Here is a 13537-nt window from a genome sequence, read left to right on the forward strand (position 1 = left end):
TTAGGTTTTTCAACGTCGCCTAGGATTTTTATTTTTATTTTAATAAAAGAAAAGATGCTATTCATATATCATAATAGTACTCGAGAGTTACATCTGATAACTTTTGTCCTAGGGTTACATCTAAAGAAAGATAACATTCATGTATCAATGTCGCCAATTTTTTTTTTTTTTTTTTTTTTTGCGTGGGTGCATACGACTTGGGAAGAGACAATAACATGCGTTTTCTCCTAATGTAAGCCCAAAAATGAATGAGATGTGGCTTAAAGTCAAGAAGCTGGACTTCTCAACTCAAGCCCATCCTTTTGAGCACAAAAAAAAAAAATCAAGCCCATATCGTTGGTTATGATTCTTCTCTCTTTTGGAAAATGTCATATGGCATGCTTGGTTCAAGGGGAATCAGTCACGGAACTATGAACGTTCTTTTGTTCGGTAGAGATTTACAAGATTCGGAAAAAAAATCGAGACCGTGAATCGAACTGGCAGAAAGATTGTGTAAATTTCAGAGTTACCATTTTACGGCGTAAGATTCTTTCTGTTGAATACAAGAATCGCTCTCCAAAGGGGTTGTGCCGGGTGTGCTTCCATGTCGACGCCATACCGAGCCGACCTTGGCGACCAGGCCCGTTCCGGATCTCAAATTGGCCGCTCCATTCCATGCACACTCGAGAGGAATTACTCTAAAGTTGTCATTTCGGAGCATATTGCATTTCGCCGTTTGAGGCCTTTCCCTTTTAAAGTTCAAATCATCGAACTGAAAAAAAAAAAAAAAAAACTGAAAACAACTGATCATATCTTCAATTATATCTCCCTTTCGTCTCGCCCCAAACGCAAGGGCAGAAATGTCGGCTCCACTCCGTTTTAGTACCCATTCTATTCCCCAATCAACTCCTATCCGGTCGCACCAAACGCAGCCTAAGGTCTTGTATTTTCTGTTCTAAGCAAATTATAATCGACCGTGTCCCTTTACAAACAAATTTCGTAATATTCGAATCTCGGCCTGCACCTTTAGTTGACCAAAACACCTATTGACTTTTGACCAACTCAGAGCAACTTGTTCCACGAAACATCATAGGCTGGCCACTGACATACGAACGCATTGAATCGGTCGTAGCACTTAGCATATTTCGGACACAAGCCTGCCATTTCAAAGTCATCGCCGGTCGTCTCTCTTGGTCGTACAATCACGGGGTAGATGATACAAAATAGGCCAGTGCACCGCCCAGTACGGCAGTGCACCGCCCAGTGCCCACTATATTAAAACCTGTCTCCATTAAATTGGAGTTTATATTTGGTACACTAACGAGTAGGGGTGTGCATGGTTCGGGCCGGTCCGGTCCCGGCATGGAACCGGGGACCGGACCATAGTCCCGGTCCCGGCATGGAACCGGGGACCGGACCATAGTCCCGGTCCCCATATTTTTGGGACCAAGGATCGGACCGGGACCGGCGGTCCCGGTCCAGGCCGGTCCCGGTCCGATCTCGGTCCCGGCCTAGTAGGACCGCTAACTATTAAAAATCTAGTCAACTTAATAAACTATGCCATGATAAAAACATAGCGACTCATCGTGACTTTTATGATCAACGAACTTGACTAAAATGTTCAAATTCAATACCAAAAACATCGCCAACCGCACTCAAAAAAGCATGCAGAGAGAAAAGATGACCAAAAGCAAGATGAAAATTAAGACTAAAAAGAGAGTAGGAGAGTGCGACCGTGCAAGGTTGGGAAAAAAATGGGCAGTGGACTTTTATTATTCTGTTTTGTTTTAATTTTTTTTTTGCAATTGTATATATTTATATATAAATAATTATATATTATTGGCGATCCGGTCCGGTCCCAATACAAGAAACTCGAGGACCGGACCTCCCGGTCACCGGCCCCACTTATTGGGACCGGGGACTGGACCATCCACCTCAAGGACCGGACCAACCTGGGCGGTCCGGGCCAATCCCGGGCCGGTCTAGGCCGGTCCAGGCCGGTTTGCACACCCCTACTAACACGTTCAGAAACATCAATTGTGCAAGGAGGGTTCAAGCGTGGACAAGGAAGAATTGTAAAAAAAAAAAAATTATTGTACTTTTGCTAATTTAGTTCTAAATCTATTAATTTTGTCAATTGAATCCTAAACATTGTCACATTTTGTCAATTAAATCCATTCAGCCAATTTTGACCAAAAATCATCGATTTGGACCCCGTCCATCCTACATGGCAAGGCCGGCGTAGACGTGGGGAATTTTTTTAGTAGTATTTTAACATTTTTTTGAATTTTTGAATTTTTTTTTCCTTTTTCCTCTTCTTTTTTTTTTTATTTATTTTTTATTAAATTTTTAATTGACAATACATGAAAAGGTTTAGGACTCAATTGATAAATTACAATGTTCGGGACTGAATTAGTAAAAGAGCAATAGATTTAGAACTTTTTGGACAATTTTCCCATCGTTGATACGTATATGATCTTTAATTTCGGTAAACGGATTCATTCCATCGGTATAGATGAGTGTCTTGATTTCATGATTGCCTTTGTCAAAAATATGTTACACCGACAGTGTCCCTTGTACATTTACATAAATTAGATCATACTTACTCGGCATTTAATAAGAGTATGCCACGTAACTTAATACTGTTGGGTCGTGGTTCATACTTCCCAACGATAGGAAAGCACGTAGTTCCCGATCATGATTTTTACATTCATAGTTTGGGCTTGTGCCATAAATAGCTACTGCTACATATATTCTTTTTCACTTGTCATTAAGTGATGTAACGAAAGGCGCAATGTGCTAATTATTCTGAAACCTTCTGCCGGACGTAGCCCTAGTTTAAGGGTGAATCAGAATAAAATCTCGTATCTCGATTTTCTCTTTCTCACTACGCTTTACTTCATTATGTGTTAAATCCTAAAAAATACATTAGTCTTCGTCTTCGTATTTCCCACGTTATTTAACGGAGTATGTCCTCAAATTGCAAAGTCTAGGTCAGTCGGGTCAACTCATTCTGCTCAGTCCACACGCACGTGGAAATTTATGTCCTCATCCATCAAAATTCCTATTCATCAAAGGACTAAGTCACCCATCATTCTGCTATAAATACACCCTGCCCTTCTCTTCGCTCAGCATCGCAAAGTTAATACATTGTCCCAAACATACTTCTATCGCCATGGACCGGAAGGCACTTACCGGCATCCTCGTCGCATGCTTCGCCGTCCTCGCCTTGGTCGTGCCGCATGTGACTGCCCAAAACTGCGGGTGCGCCGCTGGCCTCTGCTGCAGCCGTTACGGTTACTGTGGGACTGGCCGCGACTACTGCGGGCCGGGTTGCCAAGCCGGCCCCTGCGATCCCGCCGCAGCCCCGCCCGCCACTAACGCAGTTGTGGTCGGCAACATCGTCACCGATGCCTTCTTCAATGCGATCCTCAACCAGGCCCCCGCGAGCTGTGCCGGAAAGAGTTTCTACTCGAGGAAAGCGTTCCTCGATGCCATCAGTAGCTTCCCGAGGTTCGGCCGGGTCGGGTCGGTCGACGACTCAAAGCGCGAGATCGCCGCTTTCTTCGCTCATGTCACGCATGAGACTGGACGTAAGTTAGACTTGTCTTGTTCTCTCCTGTTCATGCATGTTCTTATTCTTGTGCACCATGCAACATTAGTTCTGATATATAAACGAATAATTTGCAGTTTAAATAAAATGCTTAGACATTTCTCCTTTGCAGATTTTTGTTATATCGAAGAGATAGATGGGCGAACCGACCCGAAAAAGATCTACTGCGACCCCAACGTGCCGCAGTACCCGTGCAAGCCGGGCAAGAGGTACTTCGGCCGAGGGCCCCTCCAGATCTCGTGGAACTACAACTACGGCCCGGCCGGCCAGAGCATCGGGTTCGACGGGCTCAACGCGCCGGAGACTGTGGCAAACAACCCCATCGTCGCCTTCAAGACGGGCCTGTGGTTCTGGAGGACCAACGACGTCCAGTCCAAGCTCTCGGGGCAAGGGTTCGGTGCCACGATCAGGGCCATTAACGGCATAGAATGCAACGGGGGGAACCCAGGAGCTGTTCAAGCCCGGGTCACGTATTACAACAATTACTGTAGGCAATTTGGGGTTGCACCTGGTGGTAATCTCAACTGTTAAGGGTCTACGATCCGTATTAGCGAATGTGGGTACACACCTTCACAATAATGTGCCCTAGAGAACAGCCTTCCTCTGCCTAATGTAAGCTTGGTCATCAGCATGAACAAATGGCCTCCTTGCACTAGTGATGTTAGAAAAAAAAAACCCTAAGGAGAAAGGAGACGATGAAATAAAGATATTTGCTTTTGTGAGACTATTTGATTGACTTAACTGTTCATATGAATTTGACCACATACGAAACTTTTTGTCTGAATAAAAAACAACATGAAGATCCGAGTCAAATCATGACTTGAGCATGTTAATTATCCTTTAACATAGCCATGATGAGCTAACTAAGACATCTTGGGAAGCATATAAGTCCAAAAGTGGAATTACGTGATGTTCTTATCAAGTGGATCTTCGGTTTCGCCACAACCATTTGATTAAATTTTCGCCAAACTAGATGGATATCGAAAGCCGGAATTAAATTTGGATAACCTACGACCGCTCGATCTTTGGCTTTCATTCCCTTAAATATGTTTATGAAGGAGTTGGATGTCCCGGATCGCGAGTCTAATCAAAGGCAATATATTTATTAAATTGATTGGGAGATTAGCATAGAAAGGTAATATAAGGTACATAAATATTGAATATCAAATGATATAGCTAGGTTTATAAGAACCAGAGCACCAGAATGCAAAATTTATAGCAACGATGCAATTAAATTCTAAAGTATTCAAATAGTGCAATCTAGACTCGATCATGGATCTGTCGATCCATAGGCCGGCTCAGCCCACATATGCCAGAAGGGCACCTTTTCGGCGGACTTGTGCAACGCAATTTACTTGTATAGTCCGGCTCAGCTTAGGCTCACCCTGAAAATTTTAGTTCTTTTCTTTTTTGTTCATGGTCAATTTAGGCAATAAATTAGATCCGACCCAAGACCCACATTAATCATCTCTAGTGCAACCGATTCCTAGTGATAATGACATATGAACATGGTGATCCCGCTCAGACCCTTTGAAAAATGAAGTTTTGGCTTTCAAACTGGGAATGTCAAGAATATTGTATGATTTTCAAAAGCGTCGTGAAAAAGTCAAAATGATTTTTAGTATTTATTTTATACGCACATATTTTTCCAAGGTTAGCATGATTAAAAGCAAAATTCAAAAGTCAGAGTCACCCTAAACGCAAATGTTTATTAACGCCCGATGCGTGTAATTGTCCAATTTAATGAACCTGGTCATGAGAATGAGATCAACATTAGGCAATGATGAAGAAGGGGATAGTCGATCATTCAAGACCATAACGCCGAGTCAAGTCAAGGTCAACCAGCTGGTTGGAGTCATTTGGGTTTGTAGGGCCCGGAAATACTTCAGAAATTGCATTTCTCTGCCAAAAGCCCATCTAGCAAAAAAATGTGTTTGATAAAAACCCGATCGAAGTAGAAATCCGTTTGGTAAAAAAATTAACTTCTGATAGAATTTTTCACTTTTGGAAAGATTTTTCACTTCTAATAGGATTTTTGGCCAATTTTAAGAAATAAAAAATTTTAACTTCTCGACTCAAGAATCACTTCTTGGATTCGACTCAAGAATCACTTCTTGGACCACACCCGCCTTCGCCGACCACCGTTGCTGCAATCGCCGGCTGCCGACCACGCCGGCCGCGGCCGCCGACCACCGCCCACCCACCGCCACCCGTCGCCATTGCCACCGCCTACCGCCGACCACCGCCGACCATCGCCACCCACTACCGACCACCACCACCGCCGACCACCGTCGACCGCCGCCGCCGAAGATTTTGTTAATAATATTTCAAAAGTAAAAATTTTCAATCGTTACCAAACGAATTTTTTTTATCAAAAGTCAATCTGAAGCAGAAGTAGAAAAATCAACTTCTACTTTTGAGGAGAAGTAGAGAAATCAACTTTTGATCAGAAATTAATTTCTCGTAGAGAAGTGTTAACATGCGCCCCCTAAGGTGCTGATTTTGACGTAGTCGGACAGATAAAAATCCAACGGACGGATTTGAGATGACAATTTGCCCAGTGGGTGAGAAAATGACCATAATTTTGTATCCGTAAAGAGTTACGGGATCTATAATATCAACAATTTTTAGCTATTAAAACGATGTATCTATAAAAAATAAAAAAAAAAGCAATAACAAGTTCATACAATCAAAGTAAGTCCAATATATAATATAGTCATAACATTGTTAACAAATTTCTACTTGAAAAAAAAAAAAAACATAATCGCACGGTGACACCATCAAAAGTCCACAAAAGCTCGAATTTGCTGCGGGGAGAGAGAGAGAGAGAAAGAGAGAGCCCTGATTCAAACTAGGCCCATTTCTTTTCTCAGCTCAAAAGCTCCACCAATTCTGCTCGAGAGTTCTAATGATGCTACATGAGGAATGTTCTAATCTTCAAGGAGTCTTTTGAAAAAGATTGGCAAACAAATGTTGTAATGCTGTAAAATAAGTACATATTAATCATGATAGCTCAGTTCAAGCGTCTATTTACTTTGCGGTAGTTTATTCACATTTACCATATGACAAGCTTATGGAAGATGCTCGTGATCTATGGTTGGAATTTCTATTCTAATACCTTAAAACCAGTTAGGTTACAACAAACCACAGCTTAACACACAAGTTGTTTTGAGAGAACATTAATGCCTAGAACTTTCTGCAAAGTAGATTAGCAATGTAATTAACAAGGAGAAAATACCAAGAACAAAGCAAATAATATGTCAATGTCTCTTGTCTAAATGAGGAAAAATACCAACCTAGCTTACCACTCATCAATCCCTCATAAATCTAACTTCGGAAGCAACGATTCATGTAGATCTAGGCGAGGGCTACCATTGTCGGCATCAAACGAGGGTTGCCGACAAAGTTATATCAACTGACATTCCCAAACAAAGTTATATTCATTTTTTGTTCTTGAGAACAAAAGAATAAGAATTAAAGAATCTGGAGTGTTACCAAACAGACCCTTAAAGCAAAAAAGTTGGGCTTCTCAAACCAAGCCCATCCTTTTGAGCAAAAACATAATTAAAAAAATCAAGCCCATATTATTGATTTTATTCATCTCTTTTGAAAAAAAATGTCACATGGCATACTTGGTTCAAGGGAAATCAAACATGGAACTATGAACATGATGATTTATTGATTCCGAAAATTCGGATTGGAAATCGAACCAACGCTGGTTCCTTGTCAATGTCATACCGAACTGATCATGGAGACCAGGCCAGTTCCTGATCTCAAGCTAGTCGTTCCGTTCTGAATACAGATGCCAATTCCGTTCATCCCATTACCCCTTCTATTTTGTGACCAACTCCATCCCGTCCCCCTAAAAGTAGGCTAAGATCTTTTACATGACTAATTTGTTCTTAAATGCTTGATTTAAATATTCATCTATTGTAATTGATCATAACCCTCTACAATAATTTTGTAATTTCGAATATCTTATGTTCTAGCTTCTCGAGTTGACAAAAATACCTAAAACTTTTGAGAAAATAGTAACTCATTCCACAAAATATCATAGATTGACCAATGACCTATATATATCGAGAAAATTATCTAATCAATTCTAAATCTATTATATATATATATATATATATATATATATATGTTTATTCAGTCCTAATTTTTCCAATTCAGTGCTAAACTCATGCACAAAATTTCAATGTAATCATTATGACCAATTATCACTAAAAATTGCTTAAGTGGTGATACATACGTGTATATCGTCACGTCAGCGATTTCAAGCGAAAATTGGCCAAAAAAGCCACATTGGAATTATGCGTCAAGGTTTTAGGACTTAATGAGTAAAATTAAAAAGTTTAGAACTGAATTAGCATCCGTACAATAGATTTAAGATTGATTGGACAATCTCCTCCCCGCTATATCGGATTGATTGAGAAAGAAGTAAGAATGAAACGTCGGATCGGGGGCATAAAGCATATTCTGAAAACAAGCTTGGCATTTCAAAGTCCAAGCCAACGTCGGATCGGGCGTAGTGCCCTTCATAAAGTAATACATTGGATAATTGATTCTGCACTAACCCCGTTGGATGAGGCATAGTATACTTTGGACGCAAGATTGCCATTCCAAAGTCAAAGTCAAAGCTTTGGTAATCTCTCCAGATCCTACAATCAAGGGGTAGATCACAAAAAATAAAGCGGTGCCGAGCATATTATAACTAGTCTTCTCCACCAATTTGGGATTCTTCCGTGCGCTAACGGTGTAGAAAGATTAACTATTCGAGTAGGGATTAGGCGCTGCTACGTATTGCGTACACAAGTTTTTCTTATTTCGGTAAATGAAATCATTCCATTTGCAGATGATAATTTCAGGACGATTACGAAAAAAGTTCTAAAACTATAACAATCGGTTCAATTTAGTCATGAATCTTTTTTCTTTTGCAATATTGAGTCCTAAATATATTTTCATTTATATCAATTTAATTCATCCAGTCAATTTTTGCGAAAAATAGCATGCATGAATGTCGGTCGTCCCATGTGGCGCGGTCCGCACTAACGTTGACAACTTTTAATTATATTTTAATTTTTTTAATTTTTTAATTTATTCTTTTTTTTCTTTCTTTTTCTCGTTTTTTCTTCTTCCATTCTTCCTCTAGCCAGCCGAGTTGAATTTTTTATTTATTCATTTCTTTTTTCTTTTTTTCTTTTTTTTTCTTCCCTTCTTCCTTTAGTTCCGTTGACTGGCTAGAGGAAGAAGTGAAGACACAAAAAAAAGAAAAAGAAAGAAAGAAAGAAAGAAAGAAAAGAAGAAAAATATTAGAATTGTCCATATCAGCGTCTGCGGACATTCATATGAGCGATTTCCAATCAAAAAATGGCTGAATTGATTGAATTGACGCAAACCCAAGAAATTTAAGACTCAATCAACCAAAAAAAAAAAAAGGAGACGGGTGTAGGACTGAATTCTCATAATTACAATACGTTTAAGATTTTTTTGATAGTTTTCCTCCAGAATTTCCATTTCACGCCTGCCAGTATAAAAACTGATTTTATATGGACAACGTACTTTGTCCGAATCTACATGATCAATACATTCGGTAGTGACATAAACCGCATACGAGGGTATTTATATATAAGACTGGAGTAATACCAACATCACAAGGACATCCCACTTTATTGAACAGAGTTACGCCCTCAAATTCAAAGTGCGACGGTCAGTCATCCTCGTCCTACGTAATTGTTCACATGCATGTGTAAAGTTTTTGTCCCCTCACTCCACTATAAATACACCATGCCCTCCTCTTCCCTCGACATCGCAAATCCATGCTTCGTCCGAACCATACACCTCTCGACATGAATCGGAACACGCTTCTCGCCATCCTCGTCGCATGCTTCGCCGTGGTCGCCTCGGTCGCGCCGCTGGTGACCGCCCAAAACTGCGGATGCGCCGCCGGCCTCTGCTGTAGCCGGTACGGTTACTGCGGGACCAGCCACGCCTACTGCGGGCCGGGTTGCAAAGCCGGCCCCTGCAGCACCACCGCGGCTCCGCCCGCCACTGGCGGGGTCGTGGTCGGCAACGTCGTCACCGCCGCCTTCTTCAACAGGATCATCGGCCAGGCAGCTTCCAGCTGCGCCGGGAAGAAGTTCTACTCGAGGCAAGCGTTCCTCAAGGCGCTCGGTAGCTTCCCGAGGTTCGGGCGGGTCGGGTCGGTTGTGGCCTCGAAGCGGGAGATCGCCGCTTTCTTCGCTCAAGTCACGCATGAGACCGGACGTAAGCTCCGTCCTTTTCATGCACGCTCTCATTCTTATACACCATGCAATATTAGCTTTGGATGCATAAAATTAAACTTTTAAAAATAAACTTTATTAAGATCTCCCTTTTCTAACCTTGTATACATTTATCATGGCATAACTATTTCCAAATCTAAGGGCACGTGTCATCCATCCAACCACCGAATGATTCAATAATAATTCAATACCACATGACTCAAAAGAATTTCAATACAATGCTTATACATGCGTTCTTGCAGATTTTTGTTATATCGAAGAGATAAATGGGGGCACCTACTGCGACCCGAGCGCGAAGCAGTACCCGTGCAAACCAGGCAAGAAGTACTTCGGCCGAGGGCCCTTCCAGATCACGTGGAACTACAACTACGGCGCGGCCGGCAAGAGCCTCGGGTTCGACGGGCTCAACTCGCCGGAGACCGTCGCGAACAACCCCGTCATCGCCTTCAAGACCGCCCTGTGGTTCTGGACGAGGAACAACATGCAGTTCAAGCTCTCAAGCCAAGGGTTCGCTGCAACGATCCGAGCGATTAACGGCGGAGAGTGCAACGGGGGGAACTCAGCAGCTGTTCGAGCCCGGGTCGCGTATTACACTAATTATTGCAAGCAACTTGGGGTTACACCTGGCCGTAATCTCTATTGTTAAGGGCTCTTGGTCGGGATTAATCAATGTGGGTTACAAACATTGACAATAATGTGCTCTAAACACAGCCTTTCTCCGCCAAATGTAGCTTGGTAATCAAGGATGAAGGATGATGAAATAAAGATGTTGCTTATGTTAAGCAATTTAATGACCCTTTTGATTATTCGATTTACGTTATCAGATATTCAGAAAAGTACAACGTAAATCCAAATTAATGGCATCACACAGAGAGAGATCTTAGTCAAGATGAGCTAAGTAAGACATTTTGGGAAGCACACGAGTTCAAAAGTGACATCAAGTGCTGTTCTTTTCGAGTGGATCTTCAATTTTGCCGCCTCCAATTGATTTAATTATCACCAAATTAGATAAACATCGAAGCTAGAGTAATGGAAAATAACACAAATGATTCCTAAATTTTAGTTCGACATGCAATGTCATCTTTGGACCTTTGATTTATTCAATATGATCCGTGAACTTTGATTTAACGTACAATGTTGTTTCTAAACTTTTAATTTCTTTACTGTGGTCATTAAACTTTGGGAAAATTTCAAAAAAGGGCCCGAAGTGGCTCTTTTTCTCAAATAAGGGCATAGAGTAAACATCGTTTCAAATGAGAGCCTGAAGTGCTCAAATTATTTCAAAAAAGGGTCTATTCAAAGGGCATTTTTGTCTTTTAATCTTTTTGCCTTTTCTTTTTTGTTTTTCTTTTTTTGTCCCCTCTCCTCCCCTCCTGTTCATCATCTCCCCAAGCACGACTTCTTCAAGGAATGTCACCGAAAGATCGCATCGCTCGTTGCCCACCGCCATCGCCACCGACTCCCCAAGCTCGCCGCTCCTTTGACCTCCCGCTTGGCACCCATCTTCACCCTCGGCCCGGTAGCCCACTCCTCTTCCTCCTCCCGCCGCCGGGCTCTCGCCGTTGACGAAGAGCTACTCTACAAAGCTCTCTCGGTCTCTCACAATCAATGCATTAATCTCTCTCTCTCTCTCTCTCTCTCTCTCTCTCTCTCTCTCTCTCTCTCTCTCTCTCTCTCTCCATTGTCTTCTTCTTCATCGGCTTTACTCTCCTCCAGAATTGCTCACATCTTCCTCTCATTACTCTCCTTAGATCATCACCTCCATAAAAATGCTTCGTCCGAACTCTTCGCCACTGTCCTCCTCGGCTTGATCTGCCCACCAAATCCATCTCCGGTCCCCCAATCCCACCCCCTAAACCACCGATAGAATCTCAATCTTTCTCATCGTCCGTGACATCTTCCCTCTCGTCACGCCCACTCTTCACAACGTCTTACCCCGAGGAGCCGCCGAGAGCACGGGAATGTCATGGTCGTTGGCTTCGGCCGTTGTCCCGTTCATCGCCATTGCGATGCTATTGGCCGGCATCTCGATGGCTGCGAAGGAGGAGGAAGTCGTCACGTGCTCCGGCGTGGTTCCGATGAGCGACCACATGGACAGGATCTCCATCGTGGACTTCGGCGCAGCCGGCGACAAGCGGACACCGAACACCAAGGCGTTCGGGGAGGTCGTGTACTAGATTCGGCACCTGCACCGGCCCAGCGGCATGCTGCTGTACGTGCCTTCCGGGGTGCACTTGACGAAGAGCTTCAACCTCACGAGCCACATGATGCTTTACTTGGCCAAAGGCGCCGTCATGTGTCATCAAAGCCACTCAAGTAAATTCTACTCTTTGGTACGAGCAGAAGGCGACGGAGAGAAGCGGGCCGCTCGGCCGAGAGGGAAGATGGGTGCCGAGCGGGAGGTCGAAGGAGTTGAGCTTGGGGAGTCGGTGGCGGTGGCAGTATGCAATGAGCGATGCGGGTCTTTCGGTGACATAGAGGATGTCTTGGGGGAGATGATGAACAGGAGGGGAGGGAAAAAAAATAAAAAACAGAAAAGAAAAAGGCAGAAAGATTAAAAGATAAAAATGCCCTTCAAGTAGGCCCTTTTTTGAAATAATTTGAGCACTTTAGGCCCTTATTTGAAATGATGTTCACTCTAGGCCCTTATTTGAAAAAATGAGACCACTTCGGGCCCTTTTTTGAAATTTTCCCTTAAACCTTAGCTCATTTTTCGAGGTGATCCTTTAAGTTGACAACATTTTCATATAGTCGAGGGATCTTATTGAATATTTCCCGATAATTTAGTGACCACATTTAAGAAATTAGAACTTTAAAAATGATATTACACATTAGACTAAAGTTCATGAATCATATTGCACAAATTAAAAGTTCCTGGACTAGTTGTGCTATTTTTCCAACAATGAAACATGAATAACCGGTGACTACCTGATCTTTGCTTTTGTTCCCTTAAATATTTTTTTGAAGGGGTTGATTGCCCCGGATCTCATGTCTACTCAAAGGCAATATATCTATCTACTTGATTAGGAGATTAGGAGAACAAGGCGCTGTAAGGTACATAATTATTGAATATCAATGGCAAAATTATAAACAAAAGAGCACCGTACTAGGAGAGAATTAACACTCGCAAACCTATTATAATGATGTCGATTTAGTCATAATGTAAGCCCAAAACATGTGTTTTCTCCTAATGTAAGCCCAAAAATGAAGGGGACCATAGGAGAAAACACATGTTTTGGGCTTTCTGCATACGACTTGGGGAGAGACAATAACATGTGTTTTCTCCTAATGTAAGCCCAAAAATGAATGAGATGTGGCTTAAAGTCAAGAAGTTGGACTTCTCAACTCAAGCCCATCCTTTTGAGCACACAAAAAAAAAATCAAGCCCATATCGTTGGTTATGATTCTTCTCTTTTGGAAAATGTCATATGGCATGCTTGGTTCAAGGGGAGTCAGTCATGGAACTATGAACATTCTTTTGTTCGGTAGAGATTTACAAGATCCGGAAAAAAATCGGGACCGTGAATCGAACCGGCAAAAAGATTGTGTAAATTTCAGAGTCACCTTTTTACGGCATAAGATTCTTTCTATTGAATACAAGAATCGCTCGTTGTAAGAGCGTGCTTCCATGTCGCCACCGTGCCTAGCCGACCGTGGCGAC

General features: G+C 42.3%; 1 protein-coding gene across 3 annotated transcripts; it reads left to right on the forward strand.

The window, feature by feature from the left end:
• The first annotated feature begins 3139 nt into the window (after positions 1-3139).
• On the forward strand, positions 3140-10531 carry LOC115742502 (endochitinase EP3-like). 3 transcript variants are annotated; one of them, XM_048282381.1, is made up of 3 exons: positions 3140-3572; positions 3705-3781; positions 10172-10531. In XM_048282381.1, the coding sequence occupies exons 1-3, from the start codon at positions 3155-3157 to the stop codon at positions 10520-10522; spliced, it is 846 nt and encodes a 281-aa protein (XP_048138338.1). In that variant the 5' UTR covers positions 3140-3154; the 3' UTR covers positions 10523-10531. The 3 variants fall into 3 exon arrangements, with proteins under 3 accessions (XP_048138338.1, XP_030532813.2, XP_030532685.1); XM_030676953.2 differs by lacking the exon at positions 10172-10531 and having other exon boundaries at positions 3705-4316; XM_030676825.2 differs by lacking the exons at positions 3140-3572; positions 3705-3781 and adding an exon at positions 9417-9859 and having other exon boundaries at positions 10119-10531.
• The last annotated feature ends 3006 nt before the right edge of the window (positions 10532-13537 follow it).

The sequence above is a fragment of the Rhodamnia argentea genome, chromosome 7 (assembly GCF_020921035.1).
Source record: "Rhodamnia argentea isolate NSW1041297 chromosome 7, ASM2092103v1, whole genome shotgun sequence".
Lineage (NCBI taxonomy): Eukaryota > Viridiplantae > Streptophyta > Magnoliopsida > Myrtales > Myrtaceae > Rhodamnia > Rhodamnia argentea.

Excerpts from the sequence above, each read along its gene's own strand:
- LOC115742502 (XM_048282381.1), top strand. The coding sequence starts at position 3,155 with ATGGACCGGAAGGCACTTACCGGCATCCTCGTCGCATGCTTCGCCGTC. Across the intron at positions 3,573-3,704 it reads TGTCACGCATGAGACTGGAC|ATTTTTGTTATATCGAAGAG; the intron begins GTAAGTTAGACT and ends TCTCCTTTGCAG. Across the intron at positions 3,782-10,171 it reads ACCCCAACGTGCCGCAGTAC|AAGCAGTACCCGTGCAAACC; the intron begins CCGTGCAAGCCG and ends GACCCGAGCGCG.